Source organism: Aotus nancymaae, unplaced genomic scaffold (genome assembly GCF_030222135.1).
Source record: "Aotus nancymaae isolate 86718 unplaced genomic scaffold, 86718_ANA_hifiasm-v0.15.2.pri h1tg000003l, whole genome shotgun sequence".
Lineage (NCBI taxonomy): Eukaryota > Metazoa > Chordata > Mammalia > Primates > Aotidae > Aotus > Aotus nancymaae.
Genome location: NW_026988414.1, coordinates 64,504,195 through 64,531,621, shown reverse-complemented (window position 1 = coordinate 64,531,621; position 27,427 = coordinate 64,504,195). Strand labels below are relative to the sequence as shown.

General features: G+C 39.4%; 1 protein-coding gene across 5 annotated transcripts in view; it reads left to right on the top strand.

Annotated features, from left to right (window-relative positions):
- KDM4C (lysine demethylase 4C) overlaps positions 1-27,427 on the top strand; it is a 390,541-nt gene that overhangs the window by 328,936 nt on the left and 34,178 nt on the right. For all 5 annotated transcript variants that reach the window (XM_012451385.2, XM_012451384.2, XM_064381825.1 and 2 more), the window contains one exon: positions 18,497-18,667. In XM_012451385.2, coding sequence (XP_012306808.2) covers positions 18,497-18,667 — 171 coding nt within the window. The remainder of the gene's footprint in view (positions 1-18,496; positions 18,668-27,427) is intronic.

Sequence of the window (27,427 nt, the reverse complement as noted above, 5' to 3'; positions counted from 1 at the left end):
AGGCATGAGTAACCACACCTGGAGTGAATGATTTTTCCAGTCTATGGGTCTCTAGGCCAGCTCCCAGGCCAGTTTTATTGCAGCTCCTTCCTGTCGTCATGGGCAGGGGCTCAGGACAGGAGAGGACACCACAGTACACAGGATCTGGTGAACGGCTCAAAGCAAGAAGTCTCTGTGGGTTAACCTGTGACTATATAACTAATCTTGGGGTGGTGATGGAGTGGGCTATCTCTCGTTGGTAACAACAGTGAAACATTCTAGGTCTCAACAATGTGGAAAGAGGGTTGTTTGAGGCTCCCAAATTCTATTACCGAGAATAATCGTTTTTATCCTATATTGTATAGCATATTATGCTTTCAGTGTCTGTTATTGAGAAAATACTTAATTAAAAGAAATAAGAATAAATTACATTCTTAATTCTTAAATTAAAAATAAAATCACACTTAATTCTTAAATTAATAATAAAATAACTTCACACTTTCATATGAATTTATTAATTATAAAAGGGCAGGCAGTGTTTCAGGTTGATTATGGATTGATAGAGAGAGACCCCAAAACACTCACTCCCACTGTTACATTCCCTTTTAATTAGCCAAGGATGCAGAATTGTAGCAGAAGTGGATTTAGTAAATAGGGTAGAAGTGAACGCAACCTATCATAACCAAACTTCCCTCTGGGTCCCATTTCCCTAATGGGCATATGCAGTTGTATGTGTATAGGCTGTTGCCAGATCTGAAACTAAAGATGTATTTTTGCTGTACCACAGGCTTCTATACTTGGGTCTCATTCAGGAAAACTGATTATCTGTGCTTCCCACTTTACTTTTTCTTTTATTTTTTTACTTTTGTTTATTTATTTATGTTTTTAAAGACGGGGTTTCACCTTGTTGGTCAGGCTGGTCTTGAGCTCCCAACCTCAGGTGATCCGCCTGCCTTGGCCTCTAAAGTACTTGGATTACAGGCGTGAGCCACCATGCCCTGCCTTTTTTTTCTTTTTCTTTTTTTTTATTTTATTTATTTTTTAAGACGCTTCCCACTTTAATACAGTTTTTGTAAACATGAAGTTGTCCTGGTTCTTAAACCAAAATCACAGTCAACAATACTCTATAATCAGCCAGAGGAAGAAAGTACTTCTGTTCCCAGATGGGTACCTAAACAATATCTCTCTCCAACTTTCTAGAATTTTTAGAAAGCCTGTTTTCCTCCAGAGCCTACCCCTGATACTGGTTCATATGTTTCAATCCAATTAGTTCCAACAAGACTTTTGGTGGGTAGGCCAAAATTACATTTCACCATATATGCATTTCACCGTATTTGCCCCTTGGATGCAAGACGGGTGGTCATATGATTGTGTTTTTGTAATTAAGCAGCATTCAGTTAATTTATATCAGTGGGTGGGACTTTGCTTAGCTATGTTTTATATTACTTGACTCTTTTGAACATCATCATGGTTTGTAGCCTTTTATGAGCCCACTAGAAGTGTATGGTTTAGTAGGTGGATGAGGTATGGGTTGGGCGCCTCAGGCAGAGGTGCCTTCTGCCTGAGGCATCCTCAGCCATGTGGAACTATGAGGTAATTAAACCTCTTTTGTTTATAAATTACATAGTCTCGGGCATACCGGTTGACCCAAATTTTCTTCCTGATGTTCCTGTCTCACTTGGGCCTTTTGGAGTTTCTTCCAGGTAACTGCTTTATTCCTAATTTTAAACCACTTTTAAATGGTTTGGCTGTGTCCTCACCCAAAATCTCATCTTGAATTAGAATCCCTGTGTGTAAGGGCAGCACCAGGTAGAGGTTATTGGATAATGGTGACAGTTTCTCCCATGCTGTTCTCGTGATAGTGAGTGAGTCTCACGAGATCTGATGGTTTTATAAGGGGCTTCCCCCTTCACTCAGCACTCATTCTCTCTTCTGCGGCCCTGTGAAGAGGTGCCTTCTGCCTGAGGCATCCTCAGCCATGTGGAACTATGAGGTAATTAAACCTCTTTTGTTTATAAATTACATAGTCTCGGGCAGTCCTTTATAGAAGCATGAGAATGGACTAATCCACACTTCTAGACATCTTTGAAACTATCTTTGTTTTTTCTCAGTGGGAAATACCAAATTTATCTTCGTTTCTATTGTAACAAACTTGAAATCAGTGATTCATCAAAGAGACCAGGTTCTTTTTTAGGGGAGCTCTACTGGAGACCAAATTTGCCATAAAAGGTATACATTACCGTGTTTTGTTTCATTTGCATGCTGGCTAATTTAGTACTAGAGCCACTTCAGTGACAGAGCAGATAAATAGTACTTTTTTCAAATGGTTCAGGGTTCGTGTTGATGTGTCCAATTCTTCTGTCCTTAATAAGTTTGTTTTTATATTGTCCTAATTTGAGGGCTTATTAATGTAATTTCTCTTTTCCTAAGTGATGTCTAAGGATTTGAACCTGTTTTTCTATAATTCTTTTGACTCTTCCTGGGTTGTGTATGGTTTAGTAGGTGGATGAGGTATGGGTTGGGCCTGTCACTTTCTCATCCCCTGCGTGCTGGATCCAGAGCCCGATTATGGTACACATACGCTTCCACAGGGGCCTCTGCTTTCTTTAAGAGCAAAGTTTACAGTTTCTTTGAAGACAGTTTCCCACATTTGAAAACATTTTAAACCTATTGAAGAAGGGATGAGAGTGGAAATCTCAGAAACTCTGACCTCATTCCAAGATTTTTAAACCGACCTGAAACCAAGGAAAATACAGCCACTTTTCTGAGGTTTTCGGTATTGAAGAGAAACTGATAACACATATGGCAAATATACTACTTGTTTTCCCTTTCTTATCCCAGCACTTGTTTGGCCAGATCATCAAAAATACGGCTTAACACAAAAGTTAGTTATGGAGAACTTTCATTAGACTGCCTTAAGACTGTTCAGTTCAATATATGTAGGAACTGTGAAGCATCCTGGAAGTAAACATAACTTTTTTTCTTTAAACTTCTGCATCCGACTTCTTTCTTGCTGACCAGACCTCATTCACACAACTATTTCAAGCAAACATTTTTTTGTATGAGATAGTGTTAGCAAACATTTATTTAATACAATGTGATAAGCTGTGTTCTAAAGGGTTTTCAGATACTAACTTATTAAATCTTCAAATCCCCATTCATGGTAGGTATAGGTTAAGCATCCAAATCCAAAATGTTCCAAAATCTGAAATTTTTTGTGTACCAACATGACACACAAGGGAGATGTTCATTGGAGCATTTCAGAATTCAGAATTTCAGATTTGGGAAACTAAATCATTAAGTATAATGCATATACTCTTAAGATTTGAAAAAAATCTGAAATACTTCTGCTCCCAAGCATTTTGGATAAGAGATGTGCGACCTGTACTATTACTATCTTTTTATTTGTTTAACAGATGTGGAAAGGGAACAGAGGGAGTTTAAGTTTATATAACTTGCTGTATATTACACAGATAGTAGATGGAAGAGCCAGCATACAAAGCCAGGCAATCTGACTCAGAGTCCAGGATCTTCTTAGCACAGGGACTAGCGTGTGCACAAACTTCCTCAAAGGCCTGGTATATCTGGGGAAGGTTGAAGAGTTCAGTGTGACTGGGTCTAAGACATGTCGGGGTTATTGGGGAGTCAGGATGGAGTGGTGAGTGATGAGCGGGAAGATGAAGCTGGAAGTGTACTGGGTGATCAGAGAGTGAAGACTTGTCTTTCATAAAAAGTGGAAACCCCTTTTTATATATCCCTGAATTAAAATTTTAAAAATCTTCTGTCTTCAAATTAGGGAAATGTTCTTGGGTAAACAAGGATCCATTTTTAGGGACGAGGTGAGGGACAGGAAGGACCTTTCTAGAGGAGATGGGTCATGGTAAGGAGAAGATGGTTTTGGGGAGGCCTCCTGGGAGCAAGACCCACAGGTACTCAGTTCAGCCCTTGGCGGGGTGCACACCTGTTACCCAATAGCTGTCTCTCACATGCGCCCACATGCACAAAGTGGATCATGCTGAGACCAGGCAGGAGAGGCTATTATCATGTTTCAAGAGTTTCTCATCCTTCTTTCTAACAGGTTTGTGAAAATGTAGGAAAGATTAAAAAGAAAAAGCGTTTCTCCTCCGGGCATCACTCCTGAGACTTTCCTTCATCTGTGCTCCCCAGGGGATTCCTTTGACTCCTTTGCCACTGCTTCAGGCAAACTTTGGGGAGTTCCACTTTATTCTACAGTGGGTGGTCCCATGTGAGGTTTATGTGTGGGGCAGTATTAGGAAACTCAATCTTGAGGCCAAGTGGAAGTGGATTAGAGAGTAAAAGGGATTGGTTAGAGGCAGGAAGCTGATGCTCTAGAGCCGGTGAGAAGAAACGGAGACCTGGATTTCCACTATGGCCATGTCCTGGGATGAGGAGAAGGGTCTTGATTATGGGGACACTTTGGAGGTGGAATTATAGGCCTTGGTAAATCTGATGTAGTTGGGAAGGGAGAAAGAAGACCCCAAGGGACAACCAGTTAATTTAGAACTGATTATGAGGAAGAATTTAGCCCATTATCGCTTTTGATGGCCATCTAATGCCAGTGAGCTTGCCCTGGCCCCAACAGGGCTGATACATCAAATGTAGTTATGGATTGAATCTATCCTTTCTATTTCCTTTTTATTTTCCCTCACTTAGTCTGGCACTCACTTCCATGGCTTGACGCTGTCTTCTTTTAGTTTCTACTTTCTCCTTTTCATAAAGAGAACCAGAATTTAGCTAACACTCATCTCACAGTGATCTGAATGGTGTCATTTTCACAACCCCTCATCTGAGTCTCTAAGATCCTGGGTGTCTTTGTGTTTTGCTGATGATGGAATTGCTTTTCCTTTAATAATTTGGATATTGCTAAAATTCTGTTTAACCAAGTTTGTTTTGATAAGCCATACTCTTTTATTCTCAGACTTGTACATAATCATCTAGTATTTGTATATGGTTTGTTTCTTCTACATACATTTTTTAACAAATGGTCTGCTGAATTTACAGTTATTATCGACAAAGAGAGATTTCTGACCAAAGCAAAGGTATGGAGTAAAGATTTCTTAGCAAGGATTTAAAAAAATACTACAGCTATTCAGACCTGAATCTGATCAATATTCCTAAATCTCACACCCATTTTTAAAAAGAAATCCCTCAACTTTCTATCGATAGAAGGGTTTTCTTGAGCTCCCTGTCCATTTTTCCCAGATGATAGAAAGTTAAGGTTAGATTTGCCTGGAAGGAGGAATATTTAGCACAGACCTTTTAGAATTTTTACATTTGGAACCTACCTTTCTCTTACTCACATTATCAAGTAAAGCCAGTGCAGATAAAATTTTTCTTAATTTTGCAGGAAATTTAAATGTATCCCGTTAAACATTTTTGAACCCTGTTCAGTACCCCTGAATTTGTTTTCCCATTGCTGATCTTTAGCCATTTCCATAGGAAGGGCTGGGTCAGTGAGCATCATGGTTCTCTCCTTGTGCTTTCCATCAATAGAACAAGGGCTTCATGAGAGCTGCTGCAAACCCCCATGCTCACAACAGCCTCAGCATACTCTATGAAAGAAGGCAGGAGAGTTTAACATGATTTTGGTAAGATTACTTTAAAAATGGTTGAACTCCAGGCTATTTGTCATACTAATGAAAAACAATTTCTCGAGCGTTTAATGAGCTCCTGTTACATTGATGAATCGTGAAAATCTGGGAAATTGGCTTCAGAGGACTGGTACTTCTCAGAATTCTGAATTCACAAAGTCTCGTGCTAGAAAGGATCAGGAGTTGCCAGCATCTGGGAGTGTGGTGTAGCCAAAACAATCTTGACTCCAAGCAGTCCTGCGTTCAGGTTCCTGCTCCGCTTCTTTACTGCTTGCCACTTAGAACCATGCTGAAGTCTCGTGGAAAGACTTACTCATATCTTAAAGCCCTGATAAATACTGATGTGAGGCCAGATGGTACATTCCAGGATGAACATATGAAATTGCTGTTTTTTTAGGTAAAAATTGGTTTAATACCAGCATTTTTATACTATTTGATAAAACATATTCAGAGGAGAGGGGCTGCTGCCATAATATTTCTTAAATTCTGTTTTCTGGGGAGAAACCCTTTAGACCTGGTTCATAGTAGTTAACATTTTGTAGTTTGGGAAGCACCTGGAAAATCTCTCTGCAGCTATATTACTCTGCTTTATTCTGGAAATAGCTGACAATGTGCCTGTGAGCTAGGAATTCATGTTCCTGAGTCTTGTCACCCTCAGGGACAAAACCACAAAATTTTATCTACTCTGATATATATATAGGTATATTGAAAAATTAATAACAATTGATAACGTTTTAAACTTAATTGGAATGAAGAGAATTAGCACCTATTTAGTTATGAATAATCACAGCAACATATTAACATTTTCATTAGTAAAACTTAATAGCTTTCATCTCTCTCAAAATATGGATTTACTTCTGTGTGGAATCACGTGGCTTCACAGGAAAAATATTTACCAAAATTTTTTACTCTGTCCTTATAACATTACAGATTGGCCCTGATTTTTAAAAAAATTCATGACAAATGCATTTTGGTATAGGTATTTGGTTTTTATTACAAAAGCCGACCCGTCAGAATTCTTCGGTGAAACATGTCAGTGCTGTGTTTCCTACTTTGCTCTGTCATTTCCACCACCAAGTGCACCATGGAACCAGGGAGCCTGTTAGCAGACCCAGACCCCACTGTGGGGGGCAGCTGCATTAAGAAATGCTTACATGTGGCTAGGTGCAGCGACTCCCACCTGTAGTCCCAGCACTTTGGGAGGCCAACGCGGTACCATTCTGGGCAACATGACAAAAACCCATCTTTACCAAAAATACAAAAATTAGCTGGGCATGGTGGTGTGCGCCTGTGGTCCCAGCTACCTGGGAGGCTGAGGTTGTAGGATCACTTGAGCCCAGGAGGTGAAGATTGCAATGAGCCAAGATTGTGACACTACACTGCAATACAGCCTGGGTGACAGAGCAAGACCCCCATTCAAAAAAACAAAAAAGGAAAAAGAAAGAAAGAAATATTTACATGGGACATTTGATACTTGGCAATTTCAAGGGCCAACTTACTGAGGAAAATCAAGTCTTCCATTCCAAGAACCATCTATTTGGTTAATATTTTTTTTTAAGAATAGATAAGGTGTGTTTTCATGTAAAATGCTTGCTTTTGCACAGAATTAATGTTTCTCAGTTCCCAGGAAATTTTAAGCTTTTCAGCAGTTTATACTTTTTTTAAAAAAAAATTAAGGCAGGCAGAATCCTCTGATAGCTTGTTAAGAAAATTAGGTAGTGACACTAATCTCATATTTTAACATTGGTATTAGAGTCAAGCATCATAGATACAGTAGAAAAATATAAATGGAATGTGTCAACAGGCACACAGCAGCAAAGGGTATTTGACATTACAACATCTTATAAAGTGTAAGAGGCAGGATATTCAATTCCTTCATGTAGAAAACAGTAATTAGATGCCATAACCATAATGAAATCGTTAGATACTGACAAAAATGTAATGAAAGTATAATATTTTTAAGACTATTAACTGCAAGCAATAGAAAAGACAATCAAATGAGATAACTTCCAATATTTCTAACTAAAAGGCTACTCTCCAAATCTAGATTATATGCCCACTTTCAACAAATATGATACACAAAACTCTGAATTAGCTAAAAAGGCCTCCTGAAGCCTCTTGGCAGGAACCCAGTGATTCCAGAGGACTGCCTTATCTTCTTTGTCATGTCCTTCTGTGGGCTATTGGAGCATCCTAGCCTCTGACACATTTCTGACATACAAGTCAATACCTCTTTTCTTTCCAGGGAAAATGTGCAGTTTCTTGACTATTGCCAGTCAGAAGTTAGCATCTTTTCATCAAGAGGTATCCCATGTCCTTTCTTGTCTTATCCCACACTGGTGTAGTGGGTCAGTGAAATTATAATGTGTGAAGAAACATAAGAAATTTCTGTTTCTACATCTTTCAGTAAAATATCATTCTGGTTTCTCTCTCAGCCATTACTGGGCAGACCTGGCACTCAGAAGCTTTTGCTTGGAGCAGGAGGCAGGGAGAAGTGAAACTTTCTTCTTTGTAAGCATCAGATACCTTAATGAGTTCTTTTCTATTTTGTTTGTCCCTCCTTGAGTAGGCCTTTTAATTAAGTGTGCTCATCTTTCCCCATGTATTTCTCAGGAATTAGAATAAAATACGAAATTTGGAAGTCCTTATATTCATCCACTTTTAATTATACCTTAAAATTACATCTTTATTACGTATTTGGAGAACAGAGCAGTTTCCTTACTGTATCTGAGAATGTAGATTTAATAGAGGTTACATGGTCCGCCTAAGGTTATATGGACCTTAGGTGATAGAGAACAGGAGGGCCATAGGCAAGAGACTAGGAAGGATGCAGTTACACGTTAGAACACCCCAGTTCTTTTCCTTCCTGCCCCATGTGAACCCCGTAACATACTTCTCTTTCATGCACAGTGCTGGGTACATAGATCCACTCAATTAACACTAGACAATCTGACAGATGGATTTAGTTTGCGGATTAATACTGGACTTTAAAAACTTTGTGGATTTATCCCCTTTGATTAACATTGGTGAGATAGGCAGAATCTCCACTCTTGCTGTGGATGTGTTGGACAGTAGAAAGCTTTTGGCTGACTTTCCTTTCACTGTACCTTTAGCTGCTTCTCCTGTAGTCCAGAGAAACCTACGAAGTTTGTGTTTTCTATTTCTCTCTCATTCTCTCCTCATGTAAGCAGTGTGTCTTTATAGACACAATTGCCTCTTCCTCTTTAATTTTGTCTCCTGCTCAAAATGACCACCCATCTTTGTTGGGAACAGTGTATCAATGTAGATAAGAGTTATAAAAGTATAATAATAACTAACATTTGTATAGTGTCTTTTATAGTTACATATAGTACATTATCTCATTTGGTGTTCATAGTAAACTTGTGTGTGGTAGCAATATGATTATACCCATTTTACAGATTATGAAATTGAACTTCAGAGAGGTTCAACAATGTTCAAAAGTTACAGAATGTTCAGGTTGTCAGAATCAGAGCACATGACATTTCATTTACATTGTTCTGTTTTAGCTGTCCTTTTTCTAATTTGAGACTGTGACTTGGATTTGTTTACATGGTGTTATGATTTATCTGGACTTCTTTCTTGGTGGTACAGAAAAATCTGTTAAACTATTTAATTAGTCTGTTTTGCTTTGGGTTACCTTGTTCAATAAGAAAATGTTTACATGTGTTTTAGGTGTGTTTAACCCATTCACCAACTGTAATTGAGAGTCAGAAATCATTACAGGCAAGAGTTACCATTCAGTGATACCCTGTGTCTCTTGCTTCTGTTGTTTGAAAGTGTTTCATCAGAAGTCATTTAAAGAATATATCATATTATTGTTGAGTTATTGCTTTTCTTTCTCATTTTATTCTCTCCAGATTGTAATTCCTCCAACTTTGTTCTTTTATTTTCAACGTTGTTTTGAGTATTTTAAGTTCTTCATGTTTTCATAAAAATTTTAGAGTCATCTCGTTAATTTCTACACAGACATGCACACCACACACACACTGTTATTAATGATTGGGATTGTGCAGAATCTATTGCTCTTTCTTTATTATATTGTTGCCACCCAAGAAGCCTAGAGAACTCCTGAAATAAAAAAGGCCAAGGAAGAGCTTCTGGGGCCTAGCATCTGGAGACTCACTGATTCTCTAGCGACAGTAATGAAATCAGATGTGACTGTAGGCGAAGGTCATGCCAGGTTTTACCTTAGCAGTGGCCCACTACCAGCTCCACCAGTCTAACTAATGTGAACTCCCGTCTTTGCTCTTTATGAATTAAGTTGCTTACTATTTAGAATACGTAGCAAGCAGGTGGTACATCCCTATTGAGAGGTTGCCACATTAACACAGTGAAGCAAAGATTCTGATGTATCTAAAGATGGTTCTCTCTTTCCAGTCCTCTTCACTTACCAAACAGGGCCACTACCTCCGAGGTGAGCTCATGGAAAAAAATTAGTCGTTTCTCAGCATCTAATTCAGCCTGTTCTTTGTGCTTCTACAGGCATTAAGGTGAACAAGACCTTAAATCTGCTGGGAACTTCTTAGCACCATTTCCCACTGTATTATATGTTTGTACTTAAAAACTCATGAGAAATAAAAGTACACATGAACCAAAAGACATGTAGAAAATTAAATACTTGTGATGTTTTGATGAGTCATATGTGCATTTGTGCTGTAAGAGCAATTATTTCTTCATGAAGCCCCAGGGATTTAGGTTCTTCTGGGTAGAGGATTTTTACCTAGCTCTTATAATTTACAAAGAGAGCTTTCATTATTACAAGGCAAATTTAAATGAGTAACTCCTGCTGCATGCCTTTGGTAAAAGAAAAATAGTTTGTATTAATTTATTTATTCCAATCCTTGTAAATATTTTTATAAGATGGATACTTTGAAAAATACAATAATAATATCTCACAGGTTATTAAATCATAAAATTAAGGAGAAATAACAAAGTCGAGATGGTGAAAGGGTCATTGGATACAAATGGAAATGTGCTCTTTGGCCTGTACATTGACTAAGTTTCTTAGTTTGGTTTCTTCACCTGTTCAGCTTTGCTGGTGCCATGCGTTTCTACATACATTATTGTATTTATGCACTTTATTAACATGATATGTAGATAGAGAACCCAGGTGGGGATTTTCCGAAGATGATATCTCTGCCCGTGACTCATCTTGCCAGATGTTGGGTAACCCTCCTTTCAGATGTGAACACAGGTCAGCCTTGCCAGGTCTGATAAGAAACTACCTATAAGTCTAAAGCAGGGAATCGTCCCTCATTCTACCTCACAAACCCCCTTCCCTCCATGCTCTTGCCTTAGAGATTAACTGTTCTCTCTCTGGTCTCTGTCAAAAACCCAATGGGGAGAAATTATATTTAAGAATGCAGTGCATATGTCCGCTCTTGAGTATTTAAGGTAGATTCCTGTGTCAGGTTAGGTTACCCCAAAATTACCTGTTTTAGCCTCCATAACTTAACCCTTTGTAAGGTACCTTCATTGAGTTTCATTTCATTACTGTGTCTTTTTAGTGACAGTGTGTACAAGCACCATTATATAAATAGCATTGTTGCCATTTTCATAAGGCTGCTGTTAAAAGATAGGCTACGGTGTCATTAAATATTCCAGGTGATAAACTCTTTTTAATTATTATGAAGAAAAATTTGTCTCTTAGAAAATGGAAAAAAAAAACAAATTTATTTTATTCTAACACAAATTTAACAGTTCTGTCAATTTTGAGCATAGGCACAGATTGCATTAACAGTTTTTGTAACTGTCTATAATGGAATTCATACTACCATTTTAACAGAAATTTAAAAATAATATTTATGCTCATCAGCAACTTCATAATCAGGATATTAATAGTTGTTAGACCTACCTTTGGATATTAGTATTTAATGCATTATTTTAAAAGCATATTATTTTTCCTTCCCAACCAGGGAAACAAAAAAGAAAAAGAAAAAAAAAGGAAAGAAAAACAAGTTTATTTTTCTAATATAATCATTTGTTTGTAATCTTGTGTGTTTATTTTATGCATTTGAAAACATGCTTCTGAGTAGGACTTCACAAAGTAGCCAGAGAGGTCCCTGGCTCCAAATACTCCCAACAACCTTCCTGGGGTGGTGCATGTGTACTTCCTGGCAGCCTCAGGCCTGGTTCAGATGTTTTCCTAGACATATGTATCTGTGTGAGTGACAAACCATCACAAGATTTAGTGGTTTAAACCAGTGATAACTATTTAGCTCATGATTCTGTAGGTCATCAATTTAGGCTAGGCTTGGCTAAGGGGTTCTCCTGGTCTAAGCTATGCTGCCTCATGCATCTGTGGTCAGCTGCAGAATAGCTTGTCTGATCTTGGCTGGGTTCCCTCACATGTTTATAGCCTGTGGTCAGTGTGATCTCTCATCTCCAGCAAGGTAACTTGGGCTTGTTCACACAGCAGAGTCTGAGTTTCTTAGAGAGAAAGCAGAAGTATTCAAGGCCTCTTAAACAAAAGGCTATGGATTTGTGTACCATTACTTCTGCTGTATTCTTTTGGCTAATGCAAGGTATGCCACAGTCTAGCCCAGATTCAAAGGGTGGGAAATAAACTTCAGTCCTTGATGGGAGGAACTACAAAGTCACATGCACAGGATATGGAAGCAGGGAGGAGTGAAGATTTTTGGGCAGTTTGGAAATTTACCACAGTGTATCTATGTGTACACATGTGTGTATGTAGGTGAAAAGTGAGAACATATACATTCTGTGTTTTTATCACCAGACATGCTCCAAATCCAAGTTACTCATCCAACCCTGTGGGTATATTGGGGAAAGTAAATACATCTTACGTGGGAAGTGCCTCAACAGGTATCTAGAATAATTCCTTCCATTCAATAAATAGAAGGCTTCAAAAAAAAAAAAAAAAAAAAGAAATGTAATTTTCTTTATGCCACTGCTTGAATTCTATTGGTGTTACTTCCTAGTTGGTTTTATTTCCTCACTCAGGTTTTTCCATGTTTACTTCCTGGTTGGTTTTATTTCTTCACTCATTTTTCCCCCATGCTTATATCCTGGTTGGTTTTATTTCCTCTCTCATTTCTTTCCATGTTTATTCTTCTGGTTGATGGTCTGGAGCCCCCATCTTGTATTAGTCTGTTTTCTCATTGCTATAAAGAACTACCTGAGACTTAAGTAATTTATAAAGAGAAGAGGTTTAATTGACTTATGATTCTGCAGGCTCTACAGAAAGGTTGGATGGGGAGGTCTCAGGAAACTTATAATCATGGCAGAAGGCGAAGGGGAAGCAGCTCATCTTACATGGTCCAAGCAGGAGGAAGAGATAGCTGTAGGAGGTGACATGCACACACACTTTTAAACAACTGGATCCCTTGAGAACTTGTCACAAGACAGCATTAGGGGGATGTTGTTAAACCATTAGAAACCACCCCCATGAACCAGTCACCTACCACCAGCCCCACCTCCAATATTGTGGATTCTAATTCAACATGAGATTTGGGTGGGGACATACACAGAGCCATACCGTATCACATGTCATGGGAGAGCACCACCCTAGACTACTTCTCACCTGTTCTGAGATCTTGGAAAAGCCACTTGAGTTTGTCAAGAGTGTCAGTAGATGTTGTATCATCTATTTATTCAAAATAAAACTACTAAACAAAATTATTGATATAATTTAATTACCTCATGTGTATGTACATATGTTGGAAACCCTAGATGTGTTATTGTTCCTAGGAATTCTTTATGCTTTTGTGGAATGTCTATAATGTTTTTTTACTTAACATTTTTATCATATCCCCAGCATCTCTAACTGGCTCTACCATTTTTTAAAATGACATGTATATTTTTTAAAACCACTGTTTGTTCATTTCTGCTTAGTTCATATTAAAGAAAATTCAAGTTTTACAACCTTAGCTTGCACACTAATCTTCAGAACACCATAGCCATTTCTTTAATCTGATGGATGCCCTCACATGACGTCTGTCTTCTCTGATCAAAAATGACATTCTTAACATCAATGGATTCTTAGGCTTTTCTGACAGGAAATATTTTTGAGGCTATATAATCAGTTATGGGTTATGCTTGTCAATACATTTTTGTCTGCAGAAATAAATCAAAAATCCTATCAAAACAGCATTATGAAAGAGTCCATTTCCCTTAGTACTCCTCATGAAATGCTCATGCCTGAAGTTGCTGAGAATTTTTATTTAGATGAAGGTTGTATATTTAATGTATGTACTGGCCATTTTCTAACCAGCCAATCTGCATAAATTTTATATCCTAAGCAGGAAGAAAATAGTTGCGATCTAGAGCCAGCCTCTTCCTTATAAAGCCTGCATCACCTTCCTTTTCCCTTGGCTTGCCTCTTTTACTTTCCAGACACTGAATGTCACCCTAAACTTTCTTTATTCCCTTCCCCTACCCACATACATGCACACCCAGACAAAGAAAGAGAAACCAAGGAAACAGAACCTGTAGGGATGAATAGGGATATCCTCTACAATGCGCCTTTGATTCTCTTTGCTGTTTTTTGGACAGGAGTGGATAGATTCATTCCTCTTCCATTTTGAAAATTTGTCTGGACTGGGCATGGTGGCTCACGCCTATAATCTCAGCGCTTTGAGAGGCTGAGGTGGGCAGATCACCTGAGGTTGGGAGTTTGAGACCAGCCTGACCAACATGGAGAAATGCCATCTCTACAAAAAATACAAAATTAGCTGGGCGTGGTGACACACGCCTGTAATCCCATCTACTCAGGAGGCAGAGGCAGAAGAATCACTTTAATCCAGGAGGTAGAGGTTGTAATGAGCTGAGATCACGCCATTGCACTCCAGCTTGGGCAACAAGAGTGAAACTCTGTCTCAAAAAAAATAAAATGGTCTGTGCCCATTCACTCATTTACTCATTTATCCATCCATTCATCTGTCAGGAACAGTGTTAGACACCGTGCTGTGTTCTGTGGATGAAAAGACAAGCCCTGGTACTGATTGCTAGTCATAAAAGGAATGGTAACTGAAAGAGTCATGTGGCCAGGGTCTTATGAGATTTGTAAACAAAGGCATTGGGAGCCCTGGGGATGGAGAGGAGACCACATTATGCCTTCCTTCCTAGGGACCATAGTCATGTGCCTGAATTTCACAAGAGGAGAATCAGAGGCTGCTGGAGTGGGTAAGGTGAAGAGTGAGTGCCTGGATTGTTTTCCAGACAGTGATTTGGGGCTGGACTGATCCTTGTCAGTGTGAAGTCAGGGTGCTGCCCACTCATCCATGCCACTGACTCAGGTACCATAGGAGAGTGATTGATTAGCCTGAGGTGGAGGTCTCAGGTATGTTCTTCATTTCCTAGATGAACCCATTTAGGATTTGCTGAGAATCTGCTACCGATAAGACTAGATGTCCTTTGTGCTTCATCCTGATTTATAGCACACCTGTGATTTAGGTGTAATTTCTTCCACAGATGACCAAACTGAGGCTAAGGGTTATGTAACACCCTGTCACTCTGTCTGTCTGTCCTTGATTGTATCCCTCCCTTAATTCTGACTGCTGCATGCTCAGGAATGAGGAGTCCTGTTGTAGAGAGCATGCTGGCATGTGTCCTATCAGTCTTCTCTCACACCACCTGTGAGATGGCTTCATGGCACATACCTATGTAGGCCTGCTCCAGGAAAACAGGAATCCAGTCTTAGTGGTTTTGTATATTTGGCTCTCCAACACGAGATGTGGTGCCCACTGGCTAGCTACAGATGACAGTTGAGGAAATTAGTGAATGAATGACTCTCTGGGTATGCCTTTGTTTGGTTTCTAGAAGAAAAAGATTAAGCGTAACACTTTGTATCCTGCAAGGTGTTTTAGCTTTTTTGATATTCATGGGGGAAACAAAATCAAAGCCTCTGATTGACTTATGAGTCTGGATGATGATAAACTGTATTTCCCAGGAGTATTGTAAATATCTGTGCAAGAAAAGAGTGAGGTTTAATGAGTCCCAGCTTTCTTTAGGTACAGATGACATGCCAGGCTAATGTTGGTGCTTGGGGATTATGAGGGCCTGGACCTTCCCATGAGGTTGGTTCAGGGCCTTCCAAGCAGGTCACAGCTCATGACATCAAACAAATTGGTGTTGATGCATGAGCCTTTGAGGCTGATATAAAAAAGATCTGATATATATCTTCAGAGCAGACTTTGGCATTAGATGTTGACTGCAGTCTCTTCCTAGTTGGTACAGGCTTTGTAGGAGTTCCTGAAAGGGGAATGGGGACTATAGCCTTATCTTGAAAATAAAAACAACCCAAAACACAACAAACTAACATTTCTAGAGTTAATATGTGCCAATCACTCTGCCAAATATTTCTGAGAAGTCATTTATTTATATTTATTTATTTATTTATAGATGGAGTCTTACTTTGTAGCCCAGGCTGGAGTGCAGTGGCACAATCTTGGCTCACTGCAACCTCTGCCTCCTGGGTACGGTTCAAGCAGTTCTCCTACCTCAGCCTCCCAAGTAGCTGGGATTACAGGCACGAGCCACCATGCCCAGCTAATTTTTGAATTTTTTAGTAGGGACGGGGTTTCACCATTGGCCAGTCTGGTCTTGAACTCCTGACCTTGTAATCAGCGCACCTCAGCCTCTCAAAGTGCTACGATTACAGGCGTGAGCCATCGTGCTGGCCAAAGTCATTTATTCTTAGGTCTTGTATTTCCCTACCTTGATACATGTACCCTGAGGACTACACATGTATTTTTAGGATGCCAGGAATATGTGTGGAAGGAGAAGAGGGGAAAGGAAGAAATGAAATAAAGATTGAGTCCACAAGTCATGCCCATATTCTTAGGAATGGACTGCAACCCAGCTGTTGCAGTATGAGCTGGTAATGGAACCCGAGTCTTAATTCCTAATTTAAGAATAAAATTATCTGTCATATGCGTTAGTTTTTCTAGTCTGAAACTATTAATACAGCTCTCCTACAGGTCTTAAAAATTACTTGGGTATATTTAAGGATTGAGTAAATGAGTGAATAGCTTTATATTGTAGAAGCCAAGATTTTCACTGAGAAAGGATGAATATACATGAAATCAAGGGAGGCAACAAAGAACCTGCATGGATGAATAGGATATCATTTTCAACTGGTGATTTCCAATATATGTGTGTTTGTGGCAAATTGATATATGCGTGGCAAATTGATATATGCGTGTGTGTATTTATGCACATATATGTGCACACGTGAATGTATTTCATTTTTCTGTTTACTGGAAAGATTGAGAAGCAAAGATACTCCTGTAATAAGAGCACACCTAAGCACCTGTATCTTAGTCTCTGGTGTCAGTGCACTCTAAACTAAACCATACTCCTGGAATGGCTAATTTCAGGGCTGGAGCAAGATGATCCTGAAACATCTTATCAGATAAGATAGCAAGGAACTGTTGTTTAAAAAAAAGAAAAAAGATTTCACAAGAACCAGTATGAAGGGGCTTTTATTGGTCAAATCTGGGACAGTTTGAACACCAAAATAATGGAAGTACAGTATGAACTATAAATAGTTGGAGAGGAGGAATGCATCAGTCCATAATGACAATGGATGAATAGAAGGACAGATGGATGGATGGATCGATGGATGGATGGTTGGATGAATGGATGGGTGCAGGGAAATATGGGAGACTGCTGCTTACCAAATGCCAACTAACTAATAAATGTGGATGGCACGGTAGAGCAGGAAAAATCAGCATACACCACCATTGCAGTAAAGATTATGCACAAAACTCAGTAGATGCTAATTCTAAACAGAGATTTATGAGGAACAGGATATTTACATAGTGAAGAAAGTGTCTTTCACAGATTGCTTTAGTGTAAGAGAAAAATAGTAATTAAGTGGAGAAATTGAACTACAATTTGATCAGGATCAAAATTAACGTCACCATTGAAGGGTAAGCAAACATCATGTGCCTTCAGATGAAACATCCTGAAAAGGAGTCAACATCACCTTTTTCGGGATTCTGGCCAAAAATGTATAACCTGAATCTAATCATGTGGAAACTTAAGACCCATGCTTTATTAAAACGCAGGAGGAGGATGAATTGTATCCTTCCAAAGTATAAATACCATAAAACAAAGACAGAGGAAATGGTCCTGATTAAAGAAGTCTAAGAGATGTGGCAACTAAATGCAATAATTGACTCTAAACTGGATTCTGTACTTGGGATTTTGAGGGTAGGGAAGGTGGATACCATAATGGCCTGTTTTTAGATTCTACACAAAGAGTGTTTCTAAACTGCTGAATCCAAACATAACTGAAACTCTGGAAGGTGAATGCACACATCACAAAGCAGTTTCACAAATAGCTTCCCATTAGTTTTTATCTTGAGATTTTTTTTTTTACCTTAGGCTTCCATTAAGTCTCAAATGTTCCTTTCTAGACTCTACACAAAGTGTGTTTCTAAACTGCTGAATCAAACACTCTGAGGTGAGCGCACACATAGCAAAGCATAGTGGCTGCTATTGGGTCAGTTGACCAACTGGAGTATAGATGGGAGATTAAAGTATGCTATCAGTGTTCAGTTTCCTGAAGTTGATATATATGCATATACACATACAATTGTGTGTGTGTGTGTGTGTATATATATATATATACACACACACTTTATTCTTTCTCTCTCTCTTTGTATATGCACACACACAAAAAAACCAATGGATGAATCTGGGTAAAGAGTGTTAGTATAAACAAGTATTGTCTATTTGTATTCCTGCAAGTTTTCTGTAAGTTTTAAATTATCCTTCAATATTATGTTATAAATTTTGTTTTATATCTTGGCCAAATAAATGATTGCTTTTCAAATGAATATGTTTTATTTTATGTCCTTTCTTTTCGTGTTCTGTCTCTTACTTCTTTTCTTCCTTTTTTTTTGTGTCCCTTCTTTTAGAAATCCAAGGCTTGCGAGAAGGTCATTTCTGTGGGTCAGACGGTCATCACAAAGCATCGGAACACCCGGTATTACAGTTGCAGAGTGATGGCTGTGACATCGCAGACCTTCTATGAGGTCATGTTTGATGATGGCTCCTTCAGCAGAGACACATTTCCTGAGGATATTGTGGTAAGTAGACTTCCTTGAGTGCCTGCTACCCAGCGTCATTAAAAAAAAAAAAAAAAAAAATCCAAAGTAGCTGAACCCGTCAGTGTTTTTCTTTTGGCTTTTTGAATAGCGCATTCACTTGGTTTATAGACTTTATCATTCTAAGTAATATCCACATAAACTTAGACTGATCTTCCCAGATTCTTTTAATTGAGTGAGAAATGTTATTTGGCCAAGAAATAAGGGAGCAGGCCACAAGACCTAATCACCTCTTAAAGGCCCCACCTGTTAATGCTATCACATTGGCAACACCTGAATTTTGGATGGGATTTATTGAAACCATAGCAGATATGAATTCACCTATTCTTTTCCGTTACAAGATGTGAACAAATTTGAATTCTTTTATGACTTCTTTTTCTTTATGCTAAACTAGAGGATATGGCTTTGATTAATCTGACTTGACAGTGTATTTAAATCTTTGGATGTTCCACATGGGAACAAAAGTAACAAAAGTCACACAGAAAAAAGGCTGTGCCATTTAATGAGTTTCTTTAATGTGGCAGAGACTAGAAGTGTGTGTGTGTGTGTGTCTTGTTGGTCTGTCTCCATCTCCTCCTTCCTCTGTCCCCCTTACCAAACACCTTGGGGCTCATTCTGAGGAACTAGTGAACGTGTTCCAGGGTTATCACTTACTTTGTTTCAGTGCTTGCTTTTTAGCAGGGTGTTTTCACAAGAAGAGCACTTTCTACAGAGGGTTTTTTTGACACTGAAATCAAGTCCTGTGACTGAGAGCAGAGTGCATTAGTCTGGTGCTGATCCTGTTATCCCTTCTCCTTTCCTGAGGTGTGTGAGTTTGGGGAGCTGAGACTTAATAATGTAGTCATCACTTCTGCCTCATCCTGGGTCTCTGTTGATGCTTTGCTTTTGTTTGTACTTGGAAAGATATTTTCAGTGAGTCTTTAATAGTCATACTTGTGTATTTTGTGCAGTTGAAAATTAAATGTAACCTTTTGAGATTGCTCAAGACAGTTTCGAGGTTTTTGGTAGTTGAAGACACATTGATTGAGTTAATTTTGTTATACTTACCTCTATGCTATTAAGAATGACAAGTAAGTGAACAAAAGTGACCTTATTTGAAAGATTTTAATGCAAAGGAATGTAAATAAATTAAAAATCCCAGAATAGTGAATTGTGTTTCTTACCAGGGTTCTATTTGGAGCTTCCCTTTACTGCATTGCCATTGTTGTTCATTGTTGTTCATAAACAGCATTCCTTAGGTGACATACTCTCCTTGTTAGAATTAGTGGTCCCTTCAAGCACTCAATCTACATTGACTGCATACCTTCTGTAGTGTCACTTACCACACTAGGTGCTGGGAAACATAAAGACAAAGAAGTTGGAATCCTTACTCAGTCTTGGTGGAAGGTAGGCTGGTAAATGGATGCTTTCTCTACAACTGACGCAGGTCTGGAACCCATGTGGTTCTTTACATGAACTTCAAGCAGTCTACCACCTGTTGGGGCTGGAACAATGAGTAACACTTGCTGACACTTACCATGTGCCAGGCACTGCTCCTAGAACTTGACCAATGAACTCAGTTCATCCTCACAAGCCTACGCACTAGGTACTATAATTTTTCACATTTTGCTGCTGAGGAAACTGGGGCATAAAGTGGTGAATAACTGTCCCAAGGTCATACCTAATGAAGAAGGTTCAGAAACACTATTTGATTACATGTAATCCATCTCTAGAACGTCTACTCTTAATCCTGAGGAAGAAAGGACATTTAAAACAGTAGGAGAGGGGATATGCAGGGGCAAGAGAGGCATGAAAAGCCATTGGTAGACTGAGGCCCCTTGACTTTCACCACCCCTGCGCTGGCTACATACTTGTTTCAGAAGTAGCCTTCTCTTGTGAAGACTGTGAATACTGAGCTGGCAAAAGACAGAAGACTTTCTAGTGAGGAACACTGTCATGGTGGGGTGAAGGACTTCTGAGCACTAATTTCAAAACCTGGGCACAGTTAAACAGGTAAAACAGTTAGGCGTTTAACCATGATAGGAATTAATGAACCCTAGATTCTCCTCTACATCACAAGCGTATACACACCACGCTAGTTTGAGGCGTTCCTGGAATATCTTTACATTGGAAAAGAATGTCTGTGATCCTGTAACATTTGAAATCCCGCAAGTTGTTCCTTTGACATCTTCCATTTCCTCCTTCTGTGAATCAGAACAAATATGATTTTAAGTATACTTGAGTGTCGTGAGAAGAACATAGGAGCTAAACCATAGAAGATTTTTCTGGAGCACATGCCATTTAAATCAACGAGAATGAAAAAGCAAAACTCTTTACAGCTTGGTTAGCTGTCACTGAGCATTTTTGGTGGGGATTTGAGGCTTAGCAGCAGTTGTGTATGCCCATGTGGTCACAGCTGTTGCCCCAGAGTGGGCAGGTAGCGTAGAGTGGCATGAGTTCACTTAGATTCGAAAGGACGCATCTGTCTAAATGTGGGTGAATAGTCATGTCTTTTTTTTTCTTTTTTGAGACAAGGCCTCATTTTGTCACCTAGGTTGGAGTGCAGTGATGTGATTGCAGCTCACTGCAGCCTCAAGCTCCTGGGCTCCAGTGATCTTCTTGCCTCAGCCTCTTGAGTAGCTGGGACCACAGCTGTGTGCCACCATGCCTGGCTAATGTTTTTATTTTTTGTAGAGACAGTATCCAACTGTGTTGCCCAGGCTGGTCTCAAACTTGTGGGCTCAAGTGATCCTCCCGCCTTGGCATCCCGAAGTGCTGGGATTACAGGTGTGGGCCACTGCCACTGGCCTAATAACTTCTTCAGGGGAAAAAAAAATCATCTTTGAGCAGGCCTTCTCTGTTTCTTCTGACTTTTCCTCCTGCAATGCTCCCCACTGCCATATCCCAATCACTTGCCTTCTTGGTTCCCTGTTCCAGGCTCCCTACACCTAGTAGTTATAATTCAGTCATGTTGTGTTTCAAGTTCCGTATACTTTCTAACAGTGTCACCGTTGTTAGCTACTGCGGCCTCTTTCCTCTCTTACCTTGGTGATGAATGAGGCTTCCTTAGCTCACTCTTGCTGACTCTATCAGGTACTTTTTTTCCCCCTTATAACAATTGTATTAGGCAGGGTTCTCCAGAGAATCAGAACCAATAGGAGATATACTTACAGAAACCGGTGATAAGGAATTGGATCTGTGATTTTGGAGTCTAAGAAGTCCCAAGATCTATAATCAGGCCCGAGACCCAGGAAGATAGGATGATGTTCAGTTGGAGTCCAAAGGCAGAAAAAAAGACTATTACCTAAGCTTGAAAGCAGTCAAACAGGAAGAATTCCCTCTTCCTTGGGGGAAGGCTGGTTTTTTTTGTTCTATTCATGCATGTGCCCCATGCACATTAGAGAGGGCAACCTGCCCTACTAGGTCTATCATTTTAAATGTTAAACTCATCTGGAAACACCCAGAGTAGGGTTTGATTAAATATCTGAGCACTCTGTGTCGCAGTCAAGCTGATGTAAAATTAACTAACATAAATATATTATCCTGGGGCGTTAGGTTTGTGGACTGTAGAAGACTCTAGCTTTTGGAGCCAGAAGCTCGGACTCTGTGGCAGAATGCATTTTCCTTTCCTGTCCAGCAGCCATGTAGGTCAGTCAGTGTGTAGGTCCCTGTAGATCCACTCTGCAACACAGTTTGTCCTGGTCATCATCCATGTTTCTGACATGTAAAGTCATGGGTTTAAAAGGTAAGCTTTAAAGCCTAGGCAAGATGGTGAAACTCTGTCTCTACAAAAAAAAATAATTAAAAAATTAACCAGGCATGGTGGCGCATACCTGTAGTCCCAGCTATTTGGGAGGCTACAGCAGGAGGATCTCTTGAGCACAGGAGTTCAAGGCTGCAGTGAGCTATGATCATGCCACTGCACTCCATCCTGAGTGACAGAGTGAGACCCCTTCTCAGATAGATAGATAGATAGATAGATAGATAGATAAGCTTTTAAAATTTCAAGTATTAATAAAGATTAGGAGCCTGTTTCTCACTGAAATTAATGAAAGCTACATAACTAAATGCATTTATAGTATGCCAGCTAGACTTCAATTTCAGATATAGAAATTTGATGGTATATTTTAAGATAAAATGTATATATATAATTAAGTATATTTTTGTATATGCTTTATTCATTATATGATATAATGTAAATATGTTTATACCATGCACCTTTATTTATTCATTCATTTTTGAGACAGGATCTCGCTCTGTCACCCAGGCTGGAGTACAGTGGCTGATCATGGCTCACTGCACCCTTGATTTCCTGGGCTTAAGTGATCCTTCCACCTCAACTTCCCAAGTAGCTGGGACTACAGACATGTGCCACTATGGTCGGCTAATATTTTTATTTTTATTTTTGTAGAGATGGGTCTCACCACTTTGCCCAGGCTGGTCTTGAACTCCCGGGCTCAACTTATCCTTCTGCCTAAGCCTCCCATAGTCCTGGGATTACAGACATGAGCCATGGGGCTTAATTGCTAAGATCATCCCTCTTCCAGTTTTGATATTCATCTACATCAAAGTGTTGTCTGGGAGATGGGGACCCTATTCAGTACACTAATGGAAAGTTTCATCAGGACATAAGGAAAAAATGTAATCAGGTTCATTTCTGTCTCAGTTATCTTGAAGATTGTGTCAGAATAATTATATGGTGAAAACACTAACTACATTTCACCATCCTCAGAGAAATATTTTCATTAGGTGATGTACCTGTCACATGAGCAACTGGTGGTAGAAACTGTTTTTCTTCTGTTTGTCCGAAAACTCTCTTAACCACACAATGTGCATATCAGGTGTGAGTGCCACTGGGAAGAATTATTCATCAAATGTAGTGTGACCCCAATGTTACTGGCTACTGAAGAACTAGTTTCTCTAAGCCTCGGGTACTTGTTAACTAGAACTGCTGTAAGGGTACAGTGCAATTTCAGTTTCCTATGAAAATCAAATTTAGGATATCAAGATTAATCACCCCAAGCTCTTTATCTATGTATGACACAAATAAAGTCCCTTATAGAGCCTGATGCTTTAGTAAAGAAAGTTATATTCCCACATTTATAGAGTTGATAATTGCAAATCATTTCATAAACCCAACAGATGAAAACCTTTTAATGCAGACTGGCCTATCCATGTTTGAGAATAAATTTGGCAGATGTTAAAAATGCTTATGTTAGTGTTATGTGACTGGAGAGAGCATTTGGAGCAGTAGGGAGAAATGCTCTTTGAACTACCAGGAAGTGTCTTTCCCTACCTAGGTACTTTATTTCTGTACTAGCCAGAAAAATGTCCAAAAAATTCTCTCTCAACAATGCACCTGCACAATGTGTGTATCAGCCAGTTAAACTCCACATGCAATCTTTAGCTGTCGAGGGAAGTAATAAAAGATGTATTGCTACACACCTCCATATGTCAGTCTATTAAATTTCCACATACTTCTGATGAATTTTTTTGCCTTCCACTATTTTGATGGGAATGAAAGTTGCCCACCTGAAAGTACTCAATGAGCATAGAGATTCCAGGTCCTCTGTTGGCCTTTGCCTATACCTGCGATCCTCTAAGGTGTCCCTGTTGACAGTAAAGTGATGACTGCCTCCTTTTCTCTGACTTTGAGCTCACTTCGAGAGAGGAGAGTGGTACTGTGGACACTTGAGTTCTCACTTAAGGTTCACCACTGGGCATGAGAAAAGAAACAGGACCATTTAGAAATTTGGTAGCAGGAGTCCATCACTGAGATTTCCATGAGGGCTGGCTACATTTTTCAGCTTTGGTTGAAATGTAAAAGAAGCATGAAAACAATACTCTAAGATTCTGCGGGGGAGGAGTCACAGCCTTTAGTTTTAAGGGCTGCACAATGCCAACTGAGGTTCTTGCAGCAATTTTTTTTTTCCCCACATAAAGGCAGTTTGCTTAAACTTTCCAGCCCCAGTTTTTTCCCCCTACTAATTTGAAAGGAGCAAATGAACTCAAAGCCTGACACATAGTAGGCACTAAGTCAAATTTAGAATATCAGCTGTAGTATGTAGAACTTTTTTTCTTTTTCCTTCCCATCTAGTTTATACTAGCCTTTTCTGATCTTGAAATTTGGAGTTAGAAGATGTGTCCTCAGAACTTCGTGCCTACTTGTCAGATTAAATGAGAACCTGCCCTTGTGAGGTTTTGCTGGATCCATTTATCATTCTCACTTGCTATAAAGTAGTCCCAGTATCTTTTAGACTTTATAATTATCTAGTTCCCTATATTTATGCGTATGTTTTCTGAGTATATCGTTTCAGTGTTATTTCAGTGGCTTTCCATACAAATCCCGCTCCAGAGTAGGTTCACTCTCATTTCATAGATATGATACTTTCCAAGTCACACAAAAGCTCCTCCAAGTACACTATGACAGAGGTAGGTCCTGTCTGCAGGTTAGTCCCCATGTTCCATTGCTTGTTGCCTTAGAAGGTCTGCTCTTTGTAGCTTAGTGCAGCTGAGGTAGAAGACACTGTACCAGCCCTGAGGGAAAACACAGCATGCAGTGGGACATGGTGTAAAAAGCATCTCGGTGTTGAGCGCTTCACAAGCCCCGCTTGGCAAGCATAGGTGTAGGAGAGATCTGGGTATTCCAGAGGCAAAAGAAAGTATCCAAGTGGTTTTGAGAAACTAGAAAAGAATTGTTCCCAGAAACGTTCTCTGCTGTGGGATCCCGGGAAACATTGTTCGATCCCGATTGCCTCCTAGATTTTGAGGTGTCCTGGATTTTCAGGTCAGGTAGCCATGCATACATGGCACTAGCAGATAACCCTTGTCAGTAAGCGCACCTCAGCTTTGGAAGCCCTGTCCCATCCCAGACTATTTGTGTTATGTGTGCTCCAGAGGGATGCCCTTTTCTTCTTCCCGCTCCCCCTCCCCACCAGGCAGTTCTGGTTCTTTTGGAACCAGTGCACATCTGCCAGAGAAGGCTTTGGAAACTTTCTTTGGTTTAGAGGTCTGCAGGCATGGCCCACATGGCCTTTCATGTTCAGGGTTCCCTGGCTTTTCTTTCTTGACTGTGGAGTTGGGAATCTGAGATAAAAGGCTTCACCAAATTCCAGTTAATTTTTACTTCCATGGCAAACCTTTTAGACATGTAAAAGAATATCTACATTTACTTTTCTAAGCAATAAATTTATCTGACAGATTTTATTTATAAATCTAATATTTGCATAAAAAATAAACTCATTTGTTCCTTAATGTTCTTATAATGCATAAATCAAATCCTAACCATTTTATGTTCATGTAACCAAATTGCTTTGGACATTTAAACTATGATTATAAATTTAATATACACATTTCTCACAAATGTTAAATTTTTCTAGGCACTTAATACCTATAACTTTAATAAATCACACATTAGTTTCAATTCTTCTACTTCAGATATCTTCAAAAATAGTACGTGAACCAGTACAATATTTACAGAACACAGATGCACCTTTATAAACACAATTTACATAAGATTGATAGATAAGTAGATAGACTTTACCCAATCAAAGAGGAAACAATATTACCACATTGGCTAGGAGTCTACTAAGAAAAATAATCATGGAATCTGAAGGCCATTTTAGAGGCACAGAATCTGGTTATGCCTTTGAAGAATAAACCTGCAGTTATTGGGTAGGGGCTCCTAATTAAGTCAAGTTTCATCTGATTCATCAGCTCTCTAAACCTTGTACCTTTCACTGGGGTCCTGACTAGTCTTATAAGTTTCATGAACTGTTTCGTAAGTCCATGGAGGTGGGTACTTTCCAGGCCCTGGCATTTTATTTCCTTTTGTGTAACTCATATGACTTTTTCCATTAAAGCCCTGGAAGTAGTAATGAAATGTGGAAGCCTTTACTCGAGTGGCAGTTGCACCTTCTTTCTTTTTTTTACAAATTGTATGCCTCTCACTGACCATAATTCTGTAAGCATCACAGTGACAGTTTCCACTTATCACTGGGGATCCTCTGGAGAAACTGTGTCATTGCCCTGATGTCCCATGCAGGAGATTAACTAGTTGCCACAGAGACAGACTGTCATTTATGTTTTTCTTCAAATATATACCTCCCTCACTTGAGATTCTTTCTCTTATTTTCTCTTTTGGTAATTATCTCAAGGTGATTGACTTTGGGAACTTATTCCCAAAGGATGATTCCTGGCCGCTTCCTTCCGCTTTTTTTCTTTCCAGGAGAGGCAGGTATAGCATTTCATCTTCAGTCTAACAGAATCAAAATAACTACCTTGAACTTGAGGGCAGTGTTACTAATTTCCAGGACTTCATCATCTCTGCTCAGTGCAGGGCTTAAACCTGAGGGTAGTAGGCACCATGAACCAAATCCACTCTGTGTTTGGGAGTATCTATCCAGAGATGTCATCCATTCTGAGCTATGTGTTGAACGCTGTGTCAGGCATCATGGGGGATTCAGAGATATGTAAACACAGGTGTAGGGAAAGTGACTTGGGTGTTCTGGAGACAAAATACAATACCCACGGAAGTTTGAAAGACTAAGAAAAAAGCCATTCTCAGAAACTTTTTCAGTTATGGGATCTTGGGAAGGAATTTTGGATCTGCCTTGGCCTCTAGATTTTGAGGTGCTCTGGAGTTTCAGGTCAGGTGACCAAGACAGTGGCAGACACCTCTTATCAGTGAGCCATCTCAGCTTTGGGAAGTCACATCCCATCCCAGCCCACTGATGTATTACGCTGCTCCACATTGATGCACTG